Below are 26793 nucleotides of genomic sequence, written 5' to 3'. Positions count from 1 at the left end.
TCTATTTTTCCCTAGCCCCTCCTTATTGTGAATTAGCCTCCACATATCAGAGAAAACATTTGGCCTTTGGTTTTTTGGGATTGGCTTATTTTGCTTAGCATGATATTCTCCAGCTCCATCCATTTACCTGCAAATGCCATAATTTCATTCTTCTTTAAGGCTGAGTAATATTCCATTGTGTGTGTGTGTGTGTGTGTGTGTGTGTGTGTGTATCACATTTTGAGACAAGAGTGTCCCTGTTGCTTAAGGCCTTGTTAAATTGCTGAAGCTGGCTCTGAATTTGCACTCCTCCTGCCTCAGCCTCCTGAGTTGTTGAGATTACAGGCATTCACCACCTCACTGGGCCCAGAAATTGCTTTCTAATGCTGTGATAATTACATGTGTTTATGTTTTTCCAGAATAACCCTCATCCCTGGTGCATGTGCGTGAGTAAGCACGTGATTGAATTGCTTCCCATGGTTCGTGCTGGGTGGCTGTTTCCGCAGACTCTGCTGGTAATGGGTGCGTTCTAGCATTCTCAGTCCCTCCCTCTTGTTCCTGCCTCTTCTCAGTGTCCCTCTCCTCCCTGCGCAAAGGCAATCATACCTGCTTGGACAGATAGCCTTGCTTGACCACTGTGCCGCTTAACTCCATAGTGCTGAGGCTGATTTCTTCCTTGGGACTTGTCTTCTTCTTGTAGCTCTCAGCCTAATGGGAGGGAGAGAGCAAGGACCCTGCTACAAAAAATAGCCTCAGCCCAGGTTCCAAGGGCCGCGAGGAGAAAGGGAATTCCTTAATGCCAGAGCCCCATGCTCCCTGGGGACACAGCTGTCCCCCAAGCCCTGGGCCTCTCCCTGTGGCTGTGGACCCCCCGCAACCCCATGCCCATTCTTTCTGCTTCCTTCCCTCTCCCCTGGTGGCAAGAGGAGCCCACTCCCTAACTTACAAAAGTGTACAGGGCTGTGGAGTCATCCAGGAACTGCTCAGCCAGATCACCAGAGCGAATGGCTCCCATGCTCCGGACACCGACTGGCCTGAGGAAGTTCTCCTCCATGAGCACAGAGGCCAGCGTCACTGCCTCCAGACGGCTGGCCGCGAAGCTGCTAGAGATGAGCCAATCCACCAGGGAGGAACCTGCGTTAGGGCAGGCGCAGCACCCATCAGACCGTGGGCTACAACCCAACCTCCTCAGGGTGCTTGTTCCGTGACCTTCGCCCTCCTCCTAGACAGGCTCGGGCTCTACCCAAGAGCAGACTGAAGGTTGCACCTGCCCACACAGCTGTGGCCATACCCACATGTGGCCACCTCAGGCCAGACCATTGCTCAGCAAATAGCTCTGGTTTCAATATGGGTTGGTCATACACTCCACTGAGCCCCGGGTCCCAAGTGTCCCAAGTGTCCACCACCTAGCCGGACCCCTGGGATGGACAGGCTCACCCAGGAAGGTCTTTCTGTAGGTGCTTCCCTGCTCTGTGTTGGGGCTTGGCCGGAGTCCACTGCTGCTATCGTGCATCTTGTCCACGATGCGGCTAAATGGAAGGAAGGCAAAGGAGAAGAGATCCTCATCACACAAGAGCATCAAGGAGGGCCCAAGAGCCACTGCGAGGGAATAAAGCAGGTGAAACACCCCAGAGGGGAGGGGGGCCTTCAATTACGCATCAAAATTTGACAGGCAGAATTCTCAGACATTTCTCTTCTTGGGCACCTAATTATTCTAATATTTCCATACCAGACTAGTATTATTGTTGTAGTAAGACTAAAGACTAAACCAAAAGTAGTGCTGGGGGTATAGCGTAGTGGTAGAGCACTTGCCTAGCATGTGCAAAACCCTACGCTCAATCCCCAGCACTGCAAAGACAAAACCTAGGAGTGTTCAGAGGCCTACCTGGTTCTCTATGATCTGCTGCATTCAGTTCAAACCCTTCCAGCTCCGTCTCTATGCTGCACCTGTCTGAATCCAGCCACAACCCACCCCGATTTGCCATTCCTCCCTCCAGGTGCCATGGCTTAGCAGCCCCTAGACCCACAGAAGGTGCACAAGCAAGATTTCAATGACTGGCATGGAGTTAAAAGCCCAGGAATGGATTCATATCACATCTGTGTGTGTGTGTGTGTGTGTGTGTGTGTGTGTGTGTGTGTGTGTGTGTGTATGATGGAACCCAGGCCTCACACGTGCTAGGCAATTGCTCTACCACTGATCACTGCCACATCCCTCATCTGTGATGGGTGTAACAGTATGGCTACCTGGGCAAGTTTCCAAAACCAGATCTCCTTTCATACACCCTTACTTGATCACCTCCACCATTGACCAGCTTTCCTTCTGCTCTATGGAACAATTACTGCCACCAACAGATCTTTCCCCATGTATATATGTGGGCTGGAAGACCGCTGAGATGGGATGCTCTTTATTCCCATTGATGTCTGCTAAGTACCCGTACGTGACATGTAGTTGGCACTCAACAGCTATTTTTTTCTTTCTAATTTTAAAAATTGATACATGGTAATTATGCATATTTATGGGGTTCTCAATAACACTTTTTTGAATGAATGAACAAGGAACACCCACCCAGCAAGACTGCAGCTGCTACCAGAACACATCATTCTTGCCAGCAGGCTACAAATGAGACTAGTGACCTGGTTGGTTGGTAGAGATTCCTAGGAAGCTGTGACACAGCCCTGAGCACCTGTCTGAAATGGAGTTGGGAGGTCTTGACCTCATTCACCGAGGTGGCACAAGTGGCAAAGTTCCAAGCGGTGACATAGGAGTGGGGCCCATAGATCAGGCTATTTCCAGGTCATGAAAATAGTACAATCGGGACAGCTGAGAGCCCTGAAGCGCACAGCAGTACCAGCCAGGCCTCAGTGGCACCACAGAGCCCTCCGAAAGACCCGCCCCCGCCCCCCACACAGGAGAGGCTGCAGCAAGGCCAGGCAGGGTGAAGGGATGGGCGGGCACAGCACTCACTGCAGGCTGATGTGAGGGGGCAGCTTGAAGGAGTTTTTTAATATGTGGAGTTGCTGGACCTTCCCTGGCTGCCCTGCGTGGATAGCTCCTGTTATCTCGAAGGCCCAGGCGTCCCTCTCCTCTCGAGAGCAGGCCTCCAGGAAGTACTCTGTGGAAGTTCTGGTCTTCAGCTTAATGAGGAGCTGTGGGAAGAAACAGACCAGCCCCCAGAGGCAGAGCCGGCAAGAGAATGCTATCAGCAGAAATGAGGGCCAAGGCTGGGGAGGCCAGTGACTGCCTAAAGCCCTGGCCCCTTCTCTTCTCCCCAATGGTCTTTGAGACTTTGCTTGGACACCTCCAGCAATGGGGAGCTGATGGTCTCCTCCTAAGGCAGGCTTTCCCCTTGGGGCAGATTAGTTAGCACGAGGACTATTTTCAGGACGCTGTCCTGATTCTGCCTCTGGGGTCACACAGTCTCTCCTCCATGACAGCTTTCAGCCTCTACAGCCAGACTGAATGGGGCGTAAACCCCAGCTCTGCCCCTTAGCTACAGATGCCGGAGTGATGAACCTGAGTCTGTTTCTTACTAATGGCCACCTTGAATAAAACTGTTAGTGACACTCCCTTTGAGCCTCTTTTCTCTCTGACTTAAACATTCCCAGGTCATTCACACATTCCTCCAGGTCAGGAGGAAGAGACAAGGCTGGGAGGACAGGGAGAAGGGCCCCTGGGGAACTTCCTGGGCAGCAGAGCACCAAGAGCACCTGCAGATATTTGCTAAGAAACTTACAAAAAGGCTATTTTTAAATAAGGACCTACGTGACTGGGGTGCATGCCTCTCCAGCGAGGGAAAAGTGCCTGATTGATATATATTTTTAAAGATTTTTTTTGTTGTCGGTAGACCTTTATTTCTTTATATGTGGTGCTGAGGATCAAACCCAGTGTTTCACACGTGCTAGGCAAGCGCTCTCCACTGAGCCACAACCCCAGTCCCTGATTGATATTTTGATTAGACTGAAGGCTGCATGAATACTTCGTGGACAATAAATGCCTTACCCAAGATTGGGCAGGGGCTGACTTCCTTAAACCTATAGATCTATAGAAACCCCTAGACAAGGGCCAATCTTTGGTATTCCTCCTTTGGGACCCCTCCCTCTTTGGGAGCTCTGCTTTCTTTCTATTACTGTAATAAATTCTGTTACTTTGCTCTCACCCTTGTGTCCAAGGTTTTTTTGTTTTTTTTTTTTTTGGTTTTTTTTTTTTTTTTTTTTTTTTGTTGTTGTTGTTGTAGATGGATACGATGCATTTATTTTATTTATTTTTAGGTGGTGCTGAGGATCGAACTCAATGCCCCACACATGCTAGGCAAACGTTTGCCACTGAGTTCCAGCTCCAGCATGTGTCCATGATTTTTATTCTTCAGATTCATGAGACAGCCAGGCACAGTGACACACGCCTGTAATCCCAGTAGCTCGGGAGGCTGAGACCGAAGAATCATGAGTTCAAAGCCAGCCTCAGCAATGGCAAGGTGCTAAGCAACTCAGTGAGACCCTGACTCTAAGTAAAATACAAAACAGGGCTGGTGATGGGGCTCAGCGGTTCAGTGCTCCTGAGTTCAATCCTCAGTACCCCTCCCTGCAAAAACCATGAGATAAAGAACCCTACCCTGTGCTCCATGTTATGATATGATATAGTTTACACTTCATCTCAACCAGTTTCTGTTTTTGCAGTGCTGGGGATTGAACCTAGGACCTTGGGCATACTACACAAGCACTCTACCATTGAGCCACATCCCCAATCCTTCAACTAGTTCACTCTTGCTAAATGTTCTGCATATATTGAGCACTCTCACAGATGTTCCACAGAATGGAATACGCTGCTCCAGGATCAGAGGGGTGCGGCATACCAGAGGCTACCGCCTGAGAGCACAGAGCTGTGGGCAGCTCCAGGTACCACAGTCTCATACTCAGTGTAGAGTCTTTCATGCAGGTCATTTTTTCATGCAGGTCATTTTTCCATCTTTTATTTATTTATTTTTGAACTGGGCAATGAACGCAGGGGCTTACCACTGAGCTACATCTCCAGTCCTTTTTATTTAAGTTGCTGAAGCTGGCCTTGAACATGAGATCCTCCTGCCTCAGCCTCCCAAATCACTGAGATTACAGGTGTGGGCTGCAACACCTGGCACTTTGGTTTTTTTTTTTTTTTTTTTTTTTTTTTTTTCTCTCTCTTTTTCTTTTCTTTTTTGGTACTGGGGACTGAACTCGGGGGCATTCAACCACTGAGCCACACCCACAGCCCTATTTTGTATTTTATTTAGAGATAGGGTCTCACTGAGGTGCTTAGTGCCTTCCTTTTGCTGATTCTCCTGCCTCAGGCTCCCGAGCCGCTGGGATTACAGGTGTGCTCCACCGCACCTGGCCTGGCACTTTGCAGTTTAAATGGGCATCGAAGGAATTTCTTTGATGAATTGTGGGATCTTTCAATCTGACTCCATTGAATATCATCTGAGTAGACCAGGTCTACCACTTCTGAAACATTCTATTTCATTCTGATTCTGTTTTCCCAAATGTTAACTCCCAACTTATTTTTCTTACAAACTTAATATTCTTCATCTAAACTAATAGTGAGAGTGGTGAATAAGCTGGCTCACTGCCCAGGGACACCATGAAGATGTTCCTCCAAGATAACATTCACTCATCACTATCATCGAAGAACAGAGTTCTGTCAGATCTGGAACCTGTAGGGTCAGTCTGCAGTTCACCGTCTTAATGAAAAGAATTTCAGGAGAGACTAGAAATTTAAAAAAAAAAAAAAATCCAGACACACCTTTTTTATGGCTTCCCTAATTTTACACATGCTTTATGATTTGTTCTTAGTGGATCTGTTGACTACTCTCAATCTCTTCAAGCCCAAGTGTTCACGAACTAAGCAGATAACAAATCTGTTTGAAAATTTTTTGTAGAATTAACATGATGTTCATAACTCCAATTTAACCAGATTCTCTTTTTTGAAACTTAAACCAAAGTTTTCCCATCTACATTCCATCTACCAATACCTCTGCTCTCCACTGTTTCCCAAAGATTATTAAGAGATAGCAGGATAACAAGTTAGCTGGGCATGGTGGCACATGCCTGTAATTCTAGCTACTTGGGAGGCTGAGGCAGGAAGATTGCAAGTTCAAGGCCAGCCTGAGCAAATTAGCAAGATCCTGTCTCAAAATAAAAAATAAAAAGGGTAGGGTACTGGGGTTGTAGCTTAGTGGTTGAGCACTTGCCTGGCATGTGTAAGGCACTTGGTTCAATTCCCAGCATCACATAAAAATAAATAAATAAATAAATTGGCTTGTATTGTGTCCATATACAACTAAAATAAATAAGTAAATAAATAAATTAAAAGGGCTAGGGGTACAGACCAGTGGTAAAGCACCTTTGGCTTTAATACCCATACCACGCATACACAAAAGAGTCAGTACGTCAGCAAGTTAACCTATGAATTCATGGGTTTCATTTACTGAGACCTAAAGTCTCTTCTCTCTCTCTCTTTTTTTTTTTCAAACTAGGGATTGAACCCAGGAGTGCTTAATCACCGAGCCACATCCAAAGTCCTCTTTTATACTTTTTTACATTTTGAGAGGGAGTCTCACTAAGTTGCTTAGGATCTTGCTAAATTGCTGAGGCTGGTCTTGAACTTGCCATCCTCCTATCTCAGCCTCTGGAATTGCTAGAATTACAGGCATGTGCCAGCATGCCCAATTCTGAATTTTTTAATAACTTTTTATTTTCTTATTTGAGAAAAATTCAACATTACAAAGTAATACAGAGGTTAAGATCACAAATGCCAGTAAATCCACTACCAGAATCAACTGTCATTAATATTTTCTCATACTTAGAAGGTTCTTTTTTCGGGGGACAGGGTACTGAAAATTGAAACCAGGGCACTTTACCACTGAGTTACATTTCCAGCCCTTATTAATTTCTATTTCAAGACAGGGTCTCACTAAGTTGCCCAGGCTGGCCTGGAACTTGAAATCCAACTGCCTCAGCCTCCCAAGTCACTGGAATTACAAGAAAGTTCCTTAATTGACTTCATTGCCTCTGGCCTCTTTCTTTTCTGCACATTGCAAGCATGGAAACCTCAAAGGAGAAAAACATGATAAGAAAGAAGAGCTGGGCTTGGTGCCGCACACCTCTAATCCCAGTAATTTAGAGGCAAAGACAGGATTGCAAGTTCAAGCCAGTCTCAGCAATTTTAGGTGGACCCTCAGCAAATTAGCAAGACCCTCTCTCAAAATAAAAGACAAAAAGGACTGGGGATATAGCTCAGTGCTATAGCACCCCTGGGTTCAAACCCCAGTGCCAAAAAGAAAAGAAAGAAAGAAGGAAAGAAGAAAATGGTAAAACCCCCTTTTTATGCAAGTTGTGTGCAGGCCTATAATCCCAGTTACTCAAGAGGCAGGAGGATCACAAATTTAAGGCCAGCATAAGCAACTTAAGCAAGACCCCCGTCTCAAAAAAAAAAGGTGTGGGATGTAGATCAGCAGTAGAGCAGGAGGTCCTGATTTCAATTTCCCAGTACCACAAAAAGTTGTTTTAAATAAATAAAAATAAAATTAACCATTTGCTTTTCTTTTTTTCCATATTTTATTGTGCATTATAATTATACATAATAGTGGGATTTCTTGGCACGTATTTGTACATGCACAGGATATAACAGCATTTGCTTTCCTAATAAGTTTGTTTTGTTTTGTTTTGGTACAGGGACTGAACCCAGGGGTGCTTAACCACTGCATCACATCCCCAGCCCTTTTTTGTATTTTTATTAGAGGCAGGATCTCACTGAGTTACTTAGGGTCTACTAAATTGTTGAGGCTGGCTTTGAACTCTGATCCTCCTGTCTCAGCCTCCCAAGGGACTGGGATTACAGGTGTGCGCCACTGCCCCAGCCCTAATAAGTTTTAGTCTGTTTTGCAGTACTAGGAAAATGCTCTACTACTAAACTACACCCCCTAGCCCCTGAAATATGGTTTTTATGGGCGGGTGGAAGCCACCCCTGATTTCTGGAACATGCAAACCTCAGGGGGAATGAAAGCCCTCATAGTGAAGCTCAAGAGAGCAGTAACTGTTCACCTTCACACAGTGCCTGCTTCCTCTCCCACAAAGAGTCTTAACAGACCACTACTTCACATCCCCATCACAACCATGTGAGGTGTTTGGGTGTAATTATCTCTTCCCATCTTACAGATGACAGTGACGACTGAGAGAGGTCAAACTACTTGCCCCAGGTCATGGGCCCGGGAGATGGTTGAGGCAGGACTTGAATCCAGGTCTTTCCATTTTAACTCAGCTCTTCCCATCACCACACCACTTTCCCCAAAGAGGCCTGAGGTGGGGGTGTCTGGGGTGGGAGCCAGGCGGCAGGGCCCTTCACGCACCGGACGGTTTTCATACTCCAAGCAGGGGCAGGTGATGGTGCAGCCATCCAGGAGGATCCGGCCCTTGGGCGGGGCCACTCTCCGACCCCCCTCAAGCTTGTAGTACAGCAGCGTGTTCTGCCGGAGGATGAACCATCGCACCTTCCAGTTGTGGACAATGTGGCCCTATGAACAGAGAGGAGAGCCCGAGGTGAGGCGGTTGAGGAGAGGATACCGTGTTCAGGGCCCCGTGTGCTGTGGCTCAGGTCACCAGACGCGCTATGGAAACAGCTGTTCAGTGAGAGACCAGCCGTATTTTGGATCTCAGTCGTTTCTTTTGGGTATGCAGCAAATACCGTTGGCACTGACCTTCCAGTTCCCATTTAATCTTTTTCTGGTTATGAATCTGTGTGTTGTGTAGTGTTTGGAGTTGAATCCAGACCTCGCACATGCAGGTAAGTGCTCTACCACGGAGCTGCACCCACCACCGCTCCCTGATCATGAATCCTGAGATAAACTGCAAAGTATTAAGAAGAAAAAAAGTCACTTGCCTATCATCCTGCTATTAGGAGACAGCCATTGTTAACATTTGATATTTCCTTTCGGTCCTTTTTCCTCTTAGTTTTCACTTCTTTTTTTAAAAAAATATTTTTAGTTATAAGTGGACACAATACTTTAAAAAAAAATTGGGGGGTATTAGGGATTGAACTCAGGGGCACTCAACCACTGAGACACATCCCCAGCTTTTTCTGTATTTTATTTAGAGACAGGGTGTCAATGAGTTGCTTAGGGCCTCACTGAGGCTGCTGTGAACTGCAATCCTCCTTCCTCAGCCTCCCAAGCTGCTGGGGTCACAGGCATGGTCACTGTGCTCAGCACAATACCTTTATTTATTTGTTTATATTTTATGTGGTACTGAGGATCAAACCCAGTGTCTCACATGTGCTAGGCAGGCGCTTTACCACTGAGCCACAACCACAGTCCCCTTTTTTATTTTTTTAAATTAGACCATATTTATCAGTGGTAGAGCACTTGCCTAGCATGTGAAAGGCCCTGGGTTCAACTAGTTCTGAAAAGAAGAAAATATATATCATATTGCAAGCCAGATGTAGTGGCACATGCCTATAATCCCAGTGACTTGGGAGACCGAGACAGGAGAATTGCAAGTTCAAGGCCAGCGTCAGCAACTTAGTGAGGCACTAAGCAACTTAGAGAGACCCTGTCTCAAAATAAAAAATAAAACAAAAAGGACTAGGGATGTGGCTCCTTGGTAAAATGCTCCTGGATTCAATCCCCAGTACCACACACACACATACACACACACACACACATACACAAAGACCATATTACATGTAGTTTTCTTTTCTAATTTTAGTCGTGTTTAGCCTTGCTGAGCATTTTCTCACACCATTAAATTTCTTTAAAATTTATTTTTTCATATATATATATATATAAACAACCTCTTTATTGGAGAATATTTGAGAAAGTAGTAGGAAGGAAGAAAACAAACCCATGACCTGCCTTACAATGTGGTGGCCAGATCAACACTTTGAGACACTCATTCCTGTCCTTTTGACATGTATTTTTAAAAGCATGAACACATGACATGTCAAAATGGACCATCATCATTTTAAAAACACATCTTCTGACTTTGAAATGGAAGCATACACATAGAAAATTTGGGAAATACTGAAATGTATAAAGGAAATTAAAGTTATCTACCATTCCATTAGTCAAAAATAACCATAGCTAATATTTTCATATACTTCCTTAGTCTTTTTTTATCAGTTTTCTTTTTACACAGTTAAGTTTATATTATAGAAGATTCTTCAGTTTAATTAACAAAGGTTTGAATGGATGATGACAGAGACAGACTTGGGAACAGTATTTGCCACTCAAATTATCAACATGTTTTAAAGAGACAGAAAATAATCATTCAATGTTCCCTTTCCATTCATAAGGCAATCAAAATATGTATCAGTCAAAGCCTGTGCTAAATTTCTACTAAGGTGAACCCTGACATGGATTACCATGTTTATTTTTTTATTTTTTGTATCCAAACGGGTCTCCACCATCTCATAAGAATATTCCATATACAAAACTTTCAACCACATTCTTCTAGGAGAGGAAAGATAACAGCTATAGCCTCATTAAAGCTTTTCACATTTCATAATGAAAAGTCTATAATATGACTTAAACATTTTGCACACTCAAATTTACATAAAAGAGCTTTAGCAGGAAAATAAGAGATGACTGATAATGGCTCATGGAAGTTCTAGTTGGTATAACAGACTTGACCTTATCAAGTTCCAAAGAATTTGTTATCAAAACGAAAAACAAACCCTCAGTTGTGTATAAGGTTATAAGCCCGTACATTAGCTGTCGGGGGAGTGGCCGTGTAAGTTCACACACTACTGAAGGCAATGAGTTAGCAAATGCAAACTCCAGAGGGAATGTTAGGTCTGTCCAGTTTCCTCTTAGACAGTCATGATACACTGAATGAAATCGTCCTAAAAGAAAATCACAACACCTTGTTGCCTGTCTTCGAAAGCTCTCTGCGGAAGCCCTCAGCCTAACACAGAGGCCATGTAGTCATCCCAGGTGATCTTCCCATGGGTGCTGTACCATTTTGCTATTGAATTCAGTTTGGGGAGTGACCTAAATCCTGGATGAAGTGCTGTCTCCAGCCATCTGTTCAGCCCAGAGTTCTTTCAATTCATCGAAGCCCATTGTACCAAACCTGTCTCTATCCGTCACTGAAACCCTAAGCTGACAAGTCACCAGGTTACAAGGTTTGTATCCTCCAGCAACGTCCGACTGTGGCAGACATCTCTGCAATTCATTGGCATCTGTTTGCTCATATTGTCCTGCGATAGCAGCAAAGTAACCACACAGAGGATCCTTGGTTTGTCCGGAAAGTGTAGGCCCTCCAGGTGCCCCTCCATACCCGCTGGGGTAGTACCCACTGCTGGCACCAGGGAGGCCTCGGTGCAGACCGTGCCCTACCTCCCCACCCCAGCAACTCCTCTTCGTCTCTTCCTCCTTTTCCTTCTTCTTCCTCTTCCTCCACTTCCTCCTCCTTCTCCTTCTTGTTCTTCTCTTTGTACTAGGGATTGAACCCAGGGGAGCTTTACCACCGACTTACATCCCCAGTCCTTTTTAATTTTTTTTTTTTTTTTTTCAATTTTGAGGCAGAATCTTGCAAAGTTGTTCAGGCTGGCCTTGAATTTGCTATCCTCCTGCCTCAGCCTCCAGAGTAGTTGAGATTACAGATCTGTGCCACCGTGCCCTGAAATATTCCTTATAACTACTGTGCAATCTCTTTATTTGCCAATCTCCTACTGTTTGAAACTGAGGTTGTTTCAAATTTTTTGCTGTTATAAACCATTCTACAATGAATATCTCGCATATAAATTTTGATTGCATCTCTGATTTTCTTTCCTTAAGATACAATTCTTATGGTTGAGGTTATGGCCCAGTGGTAGAGTGCTTGCCTAGCATGTGTGAGGCACTGGGTTCAATTCTCAGCACCACATATAAATAATAAAATAAAGGTCCATCAACAACTAAAAATATATGTTTTAAAAAAAGATATAATTCCTAGAAAGAATATTTCTAGTCAAAGGATCTGGGCAATCTCTAAAGCTATAGCTTCAATCACTTTACACCACTAAGGGACCTAACAGTCCAGCCTAACCAGCTGCGGCACGTATAAAAGGCAGGTTGTTTTGGAGGTTCTCAAGCAGTTAATAGAACCAATGGTCAGCATAGTCAGGCGCAGGCAGAGAACTAGTTTCTAGATCATGCCAATGGATTGGGGAATGGCTACTAAGGGACTGGAAAGTAGGGTTTGGTATACAGGAGAGCAACTTCTTGACATATTTCCAAGCAGAGCTCAATTTAGAGCCATGTTCTAACCTGGAGAGATGAGCTTTATATGGATCAGAGACCATTTCCCTAATTCACTCATTCCCTTACCTAGCATTTATTAATACCAAAGGCCCTTCAGTTCTCACATCTGTGGTCTATGATTCCATTCCACTCTCAGCACATAATGGGAGCTATCAGGTAATCAAAAAGTTGTAGAAGGCCGGGTGCCGTGGTGTACGTCTATAATCCCAGTGGCTTGGGAGGCTGAGGTAGGAGGATTGAGAGTTCAAAGCCAGCCTCAGCAACTTAATGAGGCATTAAGCAACTCAGTGAGACCCTATCTTTAAATAAAATACAAAAAGAGGCTGGGGATGTGGCTCTGTGGTTGAGTGCCCCTAAGTTTAATTCCCAGTACCAAAAAAAAAAAAGTTGTGGAGCCAGGCATTGTGACACAGGCCTATAATCCTAACTACTCAGGAGACTGAGGCAGGAAGATCAAAAGTTCAAGGCCAGCCTGGGCGATTCAGTGAAAGCCTGCATCCAAATAAATCATAGAAAGGTGGGGGGGCTGGGGTTGTGACTCAGGGGTAGAGCACTTGCCTAGCACATGTTAGGCACTAGGTTTGATCCTCAGCACCACGAAAATAAATAAAACAAAGGTATTGTGTCCATCTACAACTAAAAAAAAAATATTTAATTTTTTTTTTTTTTTTAAATAGAAAGGGCTGGGGATATAGCTCAGTGGTAGAGCACTTCTGGGTTCAATCCCTATCACCAAAGGGTGTTTCCTTCACTTGATCCCTGACAATGTGTATATGCAGTCTGAGGATTGGCAGTTTTACCCGACACAACACCAGCAGACATGTTTAAAGAAACAAAAAAGTCTTACATCAGCTCTTAGGGCTCTCTGCTTCCCTCTATGTGGCCAGTCTCTGGATCCCACTGCCTGTGATCTCCGACTGAGACGATCTTGACACTCCTGCACTAGCCAGGGTGGCCTGGGGCATCTGAATGCAAAAGAATTCAAGGCAGCAAATGACTGTCACCCAAGGTAGTAGCTGAGGTAGGGAGAGGAGGACGTCATGTAAATAGATGGTACAGGTGCTATTGTCGGGTGGAGAAGAAAGGGCAAAATGATCTTAAATCTTAAAACAGGGGTCTTTTATGCTGGCTTTCATGCCTCCAAATTCATATGCTGAAGTCCTAACTCCAGTACCTCAGAATGTGACTGTATGTGGAGACAGTCCCTTTAAAGAGCTGATTAAGTTAAAATGGGACTAATCCAATCTGACTGACGTCTTTATGAGAAGAGATTTGGACACACGCAGAGATACCAGAGATCTTTGCTCCACAAGAAAGACCATGTGAGGACACAGCAAGAAAGCAGCCACTGGCAAGCCAAGCAGATAATCTTCAGAAGGAATCAAACCAGCCAACACTCTTGATCTTGAACTTCCAGGCTCTAGAACTCTGAGAAAAAAATTTCTGTTGTTTAAGTCACCTGCTTTGGGATATTTTTGTTATGGCAGCTAGGGCAAACTAATACAAAAGGGAAAAGAGAAAGGAGGCTGAGGATGAAAGGGGAGAAAAATGGAACCATATGCTGAGCAGAAAAAAGCAGATAGAGAGATGCGGTACATTCCTGGACAAAATGTTAAACTTCCCAGAATCCCTTGCACTTAGAGAATAGGTAGGTGACCGAGCTTCTGTCAATCTGAGGCAGAGCACTGATACATGCCGACAGCAGACAAATGTGGGGAAATGGGAACTTCTGGCAAGGGTAATAGTAGGACCATTTCTTCTGACACCCAGATCCTACAGTTGTCAAAGATTTTCAGCAATGACTTTTCTAGTAGAACTATCTTCTTATAGAGATGATACTAACACAGAGTCATTAGGTGCTGTGTCTGGCTGCACTATTCCTGGTTGTAGAGCATTCCAGCCTAATTCTCTGACCTCACAAGTAAACCTGAGTTGCTGGGGGCAGTGGCACATGCCTGTAATCCAGGTACTTGGGAGGCTGAGGCAGAAGAATCTCAAGTTCAAGGCCAGCCTTGGAAACTTGGTGAGACCTGGTGGCTTTCTTATGCTCAAATAATGAATCTGCTGAGAAAGAAATTAGGAAAACTATTCCATTCACAATAACCTCAAAAAAATAAAATACTTAGACATTAATCTAACTATGAATATGAAGGATCTCTACAATGAAAACTACAGAACACTAAAGAAAAAAATTGAAGAAGACCTTGGAAGATGGAAAGGCATGTTCTTGGATAGGCAGAATTAATATTGTCAAATGGTCATGCTACCAAAAGCAATATACAGACTGAATGTAATTTCCATTAAAATACCAATGACATTCCTCACAAAACTATAAAAAGCAATTCTAAAATTCAAAGAAACGCAGAACAGCCAAATAGTCAAATGATTGACAAGACCCGCAGTGATTCCCTCCTTCTGGAATATCTTCCCACATTTTAAAAATTAATTAATTAATTACTTTATTTATTTATAAGCAGTGCTGAGAATTGAACCCAGTGCCCCACACATGCGAGGCAAGTGCTTTATCACTGAGCCACAACCCCAGCCCTCTTCCCACATTTTAAAGGGTTGGTCTGTGTGACTAATAGAATATGGCAGAGTAGTGTAAATCATTTCCTACGATAGATGATAATGATGAGGATGAGGATGAGGATGATGTACTGGGGACTGAACCCAGGGTACTTTACCACTAGGCCATATCCCAGGCCCTTTTTGCTTTTTGAGATAGGGTCTTGCTAAGTTGTTTAGGGCCTTGCTAAATTGCTGAGGTTAGCCTCAAACTTGGAATCCTCCTGCCTCAGCCTCCCAAGTTACTGGGATCATAGGCATGCCCCACCAATCACGATGTGTGGGCATTCTGACAGTAGGTTATAAAAGACTCTGCAGTTTATTAGTTCGTTCCCACTTCTGTCTCTCTCTTTTCAGGTAGCTCCCATGTCATGAGCAGCCCTATAGAGAGATGAGGGCCTTAGGCCTGGGAGTGAGCTTGGAAGTGAACCTTCCTGCTAGTCAGGTCTTCAGGTGACTGCCTCATTGGGGCAATACTTTGCAATCTCAGAAGAGACCCTGAGCCAAAATCTTACACCTAGGTTTCCTGGATACCTGACCCTCAGAAACTGTGAGACAATAAATGCTTGTTATTTAAAGATGTTAAATTTGGGGGGTAATTTATTACAAACAATAAGCAATTGATAGATGCCTAACCCCAAGGAGGAGTCCAGATGGACGAGAAAGTTCAGAAGAGGGTGGGGTGGGGGTTAGTCACATTCCCTGCTGATGCTGGGGCTGTCTTTTTAAATTTTTTAAAGATTTTTGCCCCACATTTTTAAATAGGTGCTTTAGAGTTGTACATAATGATGGGATTTGTTGTTACATATTTGCACATGTACATAATAAAATGATATAATTCGGCCAATATCATCCCCCCTGCCTCCCTCCCTCCCACTCCCTGGTCCCTTTCTTCTACTGATCTCCCTGTGATTTTCATGAGATTTCCCTCCCTCACCTTACTTTTCCTTTTCCTCTCTAGCTTCCACATATGAGAGGAAACACGCGACCCTTGACCTTCTGAGTTTGACTTATTTCACTTAACGTGATGGTCTCCAGTTCCATCATTTTCCTGTACATGACATAATTTCACTTTTCCTCATGGCTGAATAAAACTCCATTGTGTATATATGCCACATTTTCTTTATCCATTCATCCATTGATGGACACCTAAGCTGGTTCCATAGTTTGGTTATTATAAATTGTGTTGCTACAAACATGGGTAAGGATGTGTAATTCATTATATTATACTGACTTTAATTCTTTAGGATACATACATAGGAACAATATAGCTGGGTTATATGGTGATTCCATGTCTAGTCTTTTTTTGGGGGGGAGGATAGTACTAGGGATTGAATTCAGGAGCACTCAACCACTGAGCCACATCCCCAGTCCTATTTTGTATTTTATTTAGAGACAGGTTCTCATTGAGTTGCTCAGTGCCTTGCTTTTGCTGAGGCTGGCTTTGAACTCACAAACCTCCTGCCTCAGCCTCCTGAGCCACTGGGATTACAGTCTTTTGGGAAAACTTCATATTGATTTTCATAGTGGTTATACTAAGTTACAATCCTATCAACAGTGTAAAAGTGTTCATTTGTCTTCACATTCTCTCCAGCGTTTGTTATTATTTGTATTATTGATGACTGTCATTTGACTGGTGTGAGATGAAATTTCAGTGTAGTTTGACTTTCATTTTCCTAACTGCTAATGATATTGAACATTTTTTCATATATTTGTTGACAATCTGTATTTCTTATTTTGAGAACTGTCTGTTTAATATTTGTGAGGCTGAGTTCAAAGGCTGTGTGGCGTCATCTGGTCAGCCAGGCTAAGCATAAAACCACTGCCAGGAAGAAGGTGCCGCTAAGTGGTAAAGAACTTGCCTAAAATGAGCAAAGCCCTGGGTTCCATCCCCAGAACGAGAAACCAATGCTAATGCTTTAGGGAAATTCCCCATAGGCTTATACATCTTGGGCTCCAAGGCCTTTGGGAAAGGGATAGGGGAAGTGATGAGGACCACATCATCAAGGGTTTCTATGTTGCGGTTTGATTTTAATATTGGGACCAGAGGGAACTTCTTGAAGAATTTAAGCAGAAGTACAACAGGTTTAGATTCTCATGTTAAAACTATCACTCCGGCCAGGCACAGTGGCACAAGCCTGTAATCCCAGTGACTCAGGAGCCTGAGGCAGGAGATCACAAGTTCAAGGTCTGCTTCACCCACTTAGACTCTGTCTCAAAATAAAAAATAAAAAGGGCTGGGGATGTTGCTCAGAGGTAAAGTGCCCCTGGGTTCAATCCCCAGTATTCCCCTCACAAAAAAAAAAAAAAAAAAAAAAAAAGAAGAAGAAGAAGAAGAAAGAAAGAAAGAAAAAGAAAACAGAAAAGAAAGAAAGAAAAAAAAAAGAAAAAAGAAAAAGAGCACTGATTTCTTTTTCTTTTTCGGTACCAGGGGTGCTTGACCACTGAGCCACATCCCCAACCCATTTTGCCCATTTTGTTGTTGGTTGTTGCTTTTTTTTTTTTTTTTTTTTTTTTTTTTTTTGAGACAAGGTCTCTTTTTTTGGTACCAGGGATTGAACTCAGGGGTGCTTAACCACTAAGCCACATCCCCAGCCCTTTTCTATATTTGATGATTTAGAGACAGGGTCTCACTAAATTGCATAGGGCCTCACTAAGTTGCTGAGACTGGCTTTGAACTCGCAATCCTCCTGCCTCAACCTCCTGAGCCTCTGGGATTATTACAGGCATGCAGCGCTGCTCCAGCCTGGCATAGAAATAGACAAGTGAAAGAAGCTCAGCTGGAAGCTGCTGGAATATGCACAAAACTAGCAGGAAGGCATCAGTGTCCCTGATCTATAGTAAGTGACACAGTGTGTATGGTTGTAAGTAGCTGGTCCAAAGTCACTAGACAAAGTGGGTCAGGCTAAAAACAGTGGTATAAGCTTAGAAAGAACCCAGGCCTCTCTCTACCAGCACATTTGTCCCCCAGCACAGAGAAGCCTTACTCTTTAGGCACCTTGTTTACAAGCAGCTGGCTGGGACCAGAGGCCAGCTGGAGCCTTGGGTGGCTCAGAGCTCCATAAGCCCTCCTAGAGGAAAGGAGGGGGCGGTAGGATGGGATTAACGATGAGGAAACAGGGACCCCAAAAGGTCTTACCCAAGGCCCTGCAACTCCCCATCAAAGCAAAGATGGTACTTATTATGGGATGAATTGTGTCTCTCAAAAAGATACCTTGAGGTTCTAACCTCTAGTACCTGTGAATGTGATCTTATTTGGAAATTAAGTCTTTCTAGATGTAATCAAATTAAGATGAAGTCACACCAGATGAGGGTGGGTACTAACTCAGTATGACTGGAGTCCTTATATTATCATCAAGGTGTCCATTTGGGGTCCAGGTGTTTGATGTCCCAAAAAAAGAAATGAGCAAGACATACACAAGCAACAGGCAAAGTACAGATTTATTGAAGGTGAAGGTGGAAATAGCACTCCGTAAGGTAGAGCGGAGTGGGCCGAGCAAGAGAGAAGCTCGAGGGCCTGATGTCTGGAAATAAGTGTCTTACAATGTTGAGCTGTGATGCGTTCTCTTCCCTACAAGGACCTGATTGGCACCTGATTGAATATTGTTCAATTTTCCCCCATCGGTTGCTTTGGAAAACCTAATTAGCATATTGTCTAATTTACCCTCATTGGTCATTTTATAATACCAAACCTGTGGTGGGAATGGTCATGGTGATAAGTCCTCAGGGGAGGGAGCTCTCATGGTAATGCAACTTATCATAAACAGGGACATGACTCTCTCTGTCTAGACCTCCAGTGGCATCCCTCTTATACCCTGTCTCTGCCAATCCTGGCATCCTGAACTCCCACTGACATTTAGAGGAAGAGGAGAGTTTGGACACTGAGAGACATGCAGGGAGAAGATGGACATGTGATGACCCAGAGATTGCAGAGACACATTTACAAGCCAAGGAACAGCAAGAATTGACAAGGATTCTCCCCAGTGGGTTTCAGAGGGAGTGTGGCCCTGCCAACACCTTGATTTTGGACTTCCAGCCTCCAGAACTCCTTTTGGTCTTTTTATTTCTATGCATATCTTTTCTTTTCTCCTATCATGTATCTTTTTAGTCCAAAACTTGTTGGATTTTAACACCATAAACTTTTTTTTTTTTTTTTTTTTGCAGTGCTGGGGATTTGAACCCAGGGCTTTGTGCTTGCAAGGCAAGAACTCTACCAACTGAGCTATATCCCCAGCCCCTACCATAAACATTTTTTAACATCAACATTACCATAATTTAACTAATCATTTGTTTATTTAGGGGGACATATTGGTAGTTTCTAGGTTCTTTTCAAACATATCTAAGACTTTCTTCATAGAGCTTTTATAGTATTTCCTTGGGATGGAGTCCTATAAATAAAATTCCCAGGTCAAAACATGTTAACAAACAGGCAACGGTTGTTCAAGATAAAGAGCCCTGTGGCAATGCCTCAAAGTGTCCCTAACTCTGCTTGCCGCCTACCTACAGTCTCAACGCCCAGGCTTCCTGCCTCCTTCCCCCTCACTCTCCTGATAGCCAAGCCCTGGGAGCTCCCTGCATTTCCTTCTTGTCTGGGCGGGATTAGGAACCAAATCCATCATGCCCCTGCCTGTCTCCAGCTTGGCCCTTCCCCTGCTGAAGGCTGATGACTACTCTGCACTCTGGCTTTTAGCTGGGCCCTGCCCCACCTCTGGGCTGTAAGCCCTGCTAAACCTTCAGATTCCTGTGTCCTAGTCCTGTACATTTCAGTGGACACAGGGGCTGCTGCTCCACCTGGGAGATAAGGGGCCACGGTGAGTGGTGATTGGGACAGATCAGCAGGAGGTGCCCATAGCAGGGGGATTGAGGCCACCTCCCTCTTTGGAGCAGGAAAAGGTGTGGCTTCCACTCCCTCAGAGTCAGACTTCAAATCCCAGACTTTGGGTTTGGCTGAAATGAGGCCTGAGACCTGGGTATTTCGACCAAGCTCCTTCCTTTCAGTAGGCTGGGGTTGGGGGGGAGCTCGGTTCTCACTTCTCTGCACCCTGGCTTTGCTAAGCAGGCCATCCAGAAAAGAATGCGTGCACATCCTTCTCCCCACATATCCTGTGAGCTCTGTGGCTTTCCCTGCAGCCCTCCTCTGACTCAGTGTGATGGCAGAGGTAGGAAATCATGTAGGTAATCCCTGGCACAGAGCCCCGTCTGAGGGGGACTAACCTTGAGTGAACTCCCCTCTCCATAGGCCCCTACCAGGGCCCCATGATGAACAGTTGGACCAAAACTCACCACCCAACTCATCCCACCACCTCAAGCTGCAGGGAGAAGCAGAAGTCCCTCCACAGGTTGTGTAGCCACCTCCCAGACCCTAGGGGACCGGTCGGTCATCACAATCACAGGGGTATGAAGTGGGCATGGAATTCTGGGACTGCTCATATCCAGTCTGACCCTTGATCTGCATCAGCCTCCTATCCTCCTTACATATTTAAGCAAATAACACACCTGCCTTCTAGTATCAAACACTGTGCAACACAAGGTGGACACACCATAAATGGAATAAGAGAACAATTTGAGCCTTCAGGGCTGATAGGACCAGGAAAAGCAATAAGAGGGAAAGTTCCTTCATCCCTCATTACCCCCTCCCAAAGCTAAAACTCAGTAGAAGAGCAAAAATGCTCAGTCCCAGATTCATTTATCTGCATGTTATTATGTTAGCAAGAACAGTTACCATAATATCAATGTTAAAATTTTTTTTTTAAATTTTGTGCGTGGTGCTGAGGATCAAATTCAGGGTCCTGCACATGTTAGGCAAGCACTCTACCATTGAACTACAACCTCAGTCCTAAAAATGCTTCAAAATAGATACCACCTCTTGTGGCTAAATTTTCCACCTTGATCCCAAGCATCCTGTTTTTGTTTGGCCATATGGGGTGATACTGGGGAATGGCTGTTCTTGTCCCAGCTACTACCAGCTCTGAGCACTCATTTTTCTGATCCTTATTTTCCTCAATTGCCATAACACCCAGGGTACTTGCTGCTCAGTAGACAGAGAGGGCCAACCAGAGTGGATGTGATCCTGGCTCCAGCACTCACTACTTTCAGAGCAAGTTACTTAACCACTCTGAGCTTTGCTTTCCGCCTTGGTGAAAGTGGGCAATGTGGCCCTATTCACACTTTAGTACCATCAGAGGATTAAACAAGACAACATCTGAGGAATGGTTCAGTAAGTGCTAAAGAAACACAGCATTCCCCATCCCTCCTGGTTAAGCTATAGAGCACGTCCATGTCGTTTTAATAAATTGTATTTACCCTGGAGGTGTAGCTGAATTGTAGATCATTTGTTTAGCATGTGCAAGGCCTGGGTTGCCAATCACCAGTACCAAATAAAAAAAATTATATTTAAATACACTATTCATAACTTTTTTCTTTTTTAAATTGACACATAATAACGGTACACATTTATGGGGTCCAACGTGACATTTCAATACATGCATACAATGTGTAATAATCAGATCACGGTGCTTATCCATCACCTCAATCATGGGTCATTTGTTTGTGTTGGGAACAGTTGGTAAGTTCCCAAATTTTGAATTGTTGTCAGTCACAGTTATCCTATTGTGCTATAGAATATTAGAAGTTGTTCTTTTTTCCAACTGTACCCCTGATCGGTTAACCATCCTCTCTCCATCCACCACCCCTTATTCATAATATTTTAATATGTTTTGTTTTGTTTTGTCCTGCGTTGTTTGTGCGGTGCTGGGGATGAGCCCCACGGCCTCGTGCTTGCTAAACACACTGTGCTACATTCCCAGATCCGGTAGGTTTTAAGATTCCCGCTTCCGACCCGCTGCCGGACCCCACACCGCACTAAGCAAGCGGGATCCTCGCCTGGCCTTGCCGCGGCCGCTCTTTTCTATGGAAAGCGTTACTCCGCCTTGGTGCCAACGTCCAACCTACGTGCGCCCCACTGTCCCCACTGACTTGCAGCTCTCGGAACAGGGCCCGAGTCAACCGATCCCACCCCAGGGGTTGGCGATGGGGACCCCGGCACGCGGGTCCGGTGGCGCGCGCCCGGACCGGCTCAGGTGAGAAGCAGCGGGGCCCGCGGTGGGCGCATCGGACCAGCACTCACCCTCTTCACCAGGAAACCCTCCTTGAGCACGCCGTCCTCCATGTCGCCGCCCGCTCGCCCGGGCCACCCCAGGTGCGCTGTCCCGACGCTTTGCGCTTTTCCGCGCCCGCGCAGCCCGCGCCCGCTGCGCCCAGGAAGCCGCTCCGACACCGCGGGGCGACGCCTCCCTGGCGCGTGTCCAGAGCCAGAGACCGCGGGGCCTCCGGGGCAGGAAGTCGGGCCGGGTTAGGATCTCTGCCTTGATGTTGCCACCTGGAGGTGCTCCGGGGGCGGTGATTAGTCCTAGGTGCAGAGTCTGCCAACCCCGCCCCAGCTTTCTCCGACCTGGCAGGGTGCCCCTGGGGTGCCCTGCGCTCCCTAACTCTTCCAGTCTCTGCCCAGTTTCCTCCGCCCCAGATTTAACCCGGCGCTCGCCTGGCACTTGGCATAGTGGGCTCCGTTAATACTTATCCAATCAAACGGCACTGAAAGGATTTCAAGGATTTGGAACAGTCCCTGAACTCAGCGGACACGGAAGTGGGAAGAATGGATAGGATGGAACTGATATGGGAAGTTTTTCCGGGCCTCTGGTGGGGGTACAGGAGAGTTCCCCTTACAGTCACAACTTTAAGGCAGCTGGCACAGTATTGAGGGCGGGAGAGGGTTAGGGTCAACATCCACTCTCCGAAAGAAAAAAGGGAGAACCAAAGAATTCAGCATTAGGGACAAAATTTAAGGAGGAGCCAAGGAACTCAATAATGTAAATAAATAATAATTTAGTTTGATAATTTTTTAAAAATCAAAATTAATGGCCATGTATGGTGATGGCAATCCCAAAAACTCAGGAGGCTGAGGCAGGAAGACGGCAAGTTCCAGGCTAGCATCGGCAACTTGGACTGTCACAAAATGAAATATAAAAAAGACCACAGGTGTAGCTTAGTGACAGAGCATCCCAGGGTTCAACCTCCAGCACGAGAAGGAAAAAAAAAAAAAAGCAAAAACATTCGCAATGAACAGATTATCAAGTATCAAAACAGGATCAACAACAATACCCTACCTGGCCATGCTGGCACCAGAAACAAAAGGAAACATGAAGCAGAGGGCAGGGGCACACATCTGTAATCTCAGCTATTCTGGAGGCTGAGGCAGGAGAGTGGCAAGTTTGAGGTCAGTCTGGGCAACTTAGCAAGACCCTGTCTCAAAAAAAAAAAAAAAAAGGGTTAGGAAGAGCTTGGGGATGTAGGTCAGGGGTAAGGGCCCTTGGGTTCAATCCCCAGAATGCCCCAAAAGGAAACGTGTAGCAGGGACCTGTCTTGGAGCAGTCACCTTTACTCATTTGCACTCCAGTGTGAAGGGCCCTGTCAAACTTTTCACCAGGCAGGGGAAAGGCCCTCAGATGCCCAGAAGGGAAGAGAAGACTATGGAAGAAGGGGCCCCAGCCTGTGGAAGGGCAGGGGTACCTTTCAAAACCAGCCCCAAGCTGCCTCCAAATCCACTCCAGATGCTCCCATGCTGGGCCTTCTGCCCCACTGTTGCCCCTGTGAGTCTGTAACAGACATATGTGTTCAAGCCTGGCCCCAGGGAAAGCTGGCAGGGTTCAGGGCACTGTGTTGTTAGGGCAATGACCTACTGGCTTTTGGACCTCCAAGTCAAAAAGCAACAGGGTTTCCATTCTGTTTTCTTTAGTAGGTGCTAGGTTTTACTTATTTTATTTAATACACAGCAATCCCATGTGGTGAGTTTATCATCTCAGTTTTTCAGCCTTAAAAAACTTGCCCAAAGTCACTCAGCTCCAGGGTGCCACAAATGCATTTGCTTCTCAAGGAATTGTCCCAGTTCTGAAAGCTGGCTGGGCTCAAGCCCAGGACTGGGAAGTTCTAATCCTCTCTGGCTTTGTTCAGCTCCTTCTTCCTCACAGAAGCTGTCCTGGTTCCACTTTCTGAGGCTTAAAAGAGGTGGCATTTGCAAAAGGTGTCTTTGGCAAGAAGAATTTTCAAATGAGTTCACAGAAATGAGAAAGGGAGAAAGCACCCTCCCACCAAGAGCGAGTTAAGGCCTCTGCATGCCTAGAACCTGCTTCTCCTCCTAGGGAAGCCCCTGGTCCAGCCAACTCTGTGACTCACTGGACTTGGGGCATGAGTCACACCCCTTCCTTCCCTAGGCTGTGGTGGCTGGGCCACCAGCCTACCGGGGAACAGTGCTGACATAAGCCCAGCTCAACCACAGGGAGGAGGATGGACAGAGGGAAGCAAACAGCAGTGAACAGGGAGCACAGCAGGGAAGGAAGTTCCAAACCCAGGAACTTGTCTTGTTCTGCCAGGCAGACACCTCTCAAGGCTGGCAACTGATTTAAAAGGGTTCCTGATTCTCTCAGCCCTTCTCCCTTTTTATCATGAAGGACCAGTAATGACTAGCATGTGTTGGCTGTGTGTCCAAAGCCATTAGGTCAGTGTTTGGGTGAAGATGATTCACAAACTGATATTACATTCCACCATTAAGAGAGTCATTTCTTTAGCTTTAAGTGAACATCCTCAATTTAAGGTATATATAGTGGAGAAGGGTAAATCATGGAACCTTATTTGCAATGAATACTTTGACTCCATACGTTCATCAAAATCCCAGAATCACAATCTAATCCCTAAGATCATTCAATCCAGACACTTCATTTTATAAGGGAGGACCCCCCTCAAAGCCCAGAGGAATAAAATGACTTGTCCAAGGTCTTCATCCAGTTAGTGACAAAACCAGGGCCAGAACTGTGTACTTCAAGGCTGGTTCCTAGCAAAAGGGGCACTTCCCCTAGGAGTGACAGCTTCAAAATACTGCAGTAAGAGGGTGGCTATGGAGGCCTGGAACGGGGCTGTCTACAGAACCAGAAAAGACTTCAAAACAAATTTCTGTAATTCCTAAGACAATAAAAATGAATTTGTGCTGAGTGGCACATACCTATAATTCCATCAACTCAAGAGGCTGAGGTAGGAGGATCACAAGTTCAAGGCCAGCCTCAGCAACCTGCCTCAAACGATAATAATAAAAGGGCTGGGGTACAGCTTGGTGGTAAAGTGCTCCTGGCTTCAATCTATTTAAATACTTAAATAAATTTGTGCTTATCATAGAAAATTTAGAAAAATACCAAAAAATTTGATAAAACCACTCAAATTCTCTCATGCAGATGATCAGGGTTTTGTTTGTTTGTTTGCTACTAGGGATTGAATCCAGGGGCACTTTACCATTGAGCTACATCCTCAGCTTTTTTTATTTTGGGACAGAATGTTGCTAAATTGCTAAGGCTGGCCTCCAACTTGGGATCTTTCTTTCTCAGCCTCCCAAGTCTCTGGAATTACAGCTACCATGCCTGGTGATGATCGGTATTTTTATAAGAACATTTTTTTTTTTTATATTTGCTTTCTAAAAAAAATGAATACTAACTTTGTCACTTACAGCTAATAAGAATCCTAACAGATCATTAAAATAATCCAAAGCCATAATTTTAATGACTGCATAAAATTATGTTATAACTATCATAATATATTTAATCACTTTCATTTGGGTTGAGTTTCCTTTTTCACTATGTAAAAAATACTATGATAAATATTATGGATAAACATTTTGCCACATCTCTATTTCAGGTAAATGTTTAAAGTATAATTTTAGGTTCAAGGGTATACATTTTTAAGTCCTTGATGCTTAGCACTAAACTTTCTAGAAATATGCCACCTGATATCCCCACAGCTGTTTGATGCCAGTGTCACTGTCCACACCAGCATCAAGTACAGTATTTTTAGAAACCTTTGCTGATTTTCTCAGAACCAGCAGGGACCATTCCTATTTGCATAGGTGGTGTTACCTCTGACCTGGTTTCCTTGCCCCACTCCCTAGGGACAACCACTATAGGAGACTCCTGCAAGAGACTCGGAACTGGGAAGCTGCTGAGAAGGGGCAGTGGAAGTCCCAGACAAGGGCACACCCCCAGGAAAAGGAGGGAGTGTGGAGTCTGGCTCCCTGAAGGTACAGAAAATCTCACAGGGGCTTAGGGTCTAGCACAGGGGTAGAGCACATGTGTGAGACCCTGCTTCAATACCCAGCAAGGGAAGGTGTGTGGAGTGGTGAGCAGGGCACAGTCAACGAGGAGAAGAGCTAGAAGTGCCACAAACACGAAACAGAAATTTGCCTAATTCATGGCTTTGCTCAAGGCCATCCATCAAGTTGCCCCTTTACAGCATAAATATCTACAGCCCATACTCAGCTTAAGATGGTTTGGCTTGAACTGAGGGTGTAGCCCCATGGTAAAGCATATGCTTAGCATGCAGAAGCTGTAGGTTTCAGTTCCCAGCAACGAACCCCACCTCTGGGCCAAAAAATAAAATGGTTCGGCTTATTTGACTTTACAACGATGTGAACTGATATACAATAAATAGACACTTTGGGTTTTGAATTTTTTTCTTTTTTCAGGCTAGCCATGTGCAGTAGGGTACTCTGTCAATGCTGGGCAGCACAGTGAGCTCCCAGTCAGCCACACCATCACAAGGGGAACAGAGTATACTCTACAGTGTTCCTAAGCTACGATGTTTGGTAGGTTAGGGCATTAAATGCATTTTCAACTTATACTGGGTTTATTCAGACATAATTCCATTGTAAGTCAAGGACATCCATAACCATTCAAGCGTCCATCAATTCATTCGCCAGAGCAGGAGACTTGCACTAAGTAAGTCCTAAGTACAAAGCACAAACTGCCATGGGCGATACACAGGCCTTGGACTCCAGGTTGCACACATCAGTGTAAACACAACAGAACTTAGTGAAAGCAGACTGACCCACTCACCTCCCCATCCCAGTACCCACTTACACATTGGTGCCACAGGAAATGCCAGC

The 26793-nt window shown here is 45.0% G+C and overlaps 1 protein-coding gene and 1 pseudogene across 2 annotated transcripts in view; both read right to left on the bottom strand.

The window, feature by feature from the left end:
- The window catches only part of PLEK2 (pleckstrin 2), a 30307-nt gene extending 8090 nt beyond the window's left edge, over window positions 1–22217 (bottom strand). The window contains exons 1-6 of the mRNA XM_079127124.1: window positions 21943–22217; window positions 8358–8522; window positions 2945–3126; window positions 1417–1508; window positions 926–1113; window positions 586–687 (exon numbers count right to left, since the gene is read on the bottom strand). Coding sequence (XP_078983250.1) covers window positions 586–687; window positions 926–1113; window positions 1417–1508; window positions 2945–3126; window positions 8358–8522; window positions 21943–21984 — 771 coding nt within the window. The 5' untranslated portion in view covers window positions 21985–22217. The remainder of the gene's footprint in view (window positions 1–585; window positions 688–925; window positions 1114–1416; window positions 1509–2944; window positions 3127–8357; window positions 8523–21942) is intronic.
- LOC306653615 (sorcin-like) lies at window positions 10814–13070 on the bottom strand (annotated as a pseudogene). Its single transcript has 2 exons — window positions 13049–13070; window positions 10814–11338 (listed from the first exon to the last, which is right to left on the bottom strand). The product of its transcript is annotated as a sorcin-like (transcript).
- Window positions 22218–26793: the final 4576 nt, after the last annotated feature.

Source organism: Sciurus vulgaris (genome assembly GCF_902686455.1).
Source record: "Sciurus vulgaris genome assembly, chromosome: 2".
Classification (NCBI taxonomy): Eukaryota; Metazoa; Chordata; class Mammalia; order Rodentia; family Sciuridae; genus Sciurus; species Sciurus vulgaris.
The sequence above is the reverse complement of the archived record's forward strand: the minus strand, read 5'-3'. Positions and strand labels throughout refer to the sequence as shown.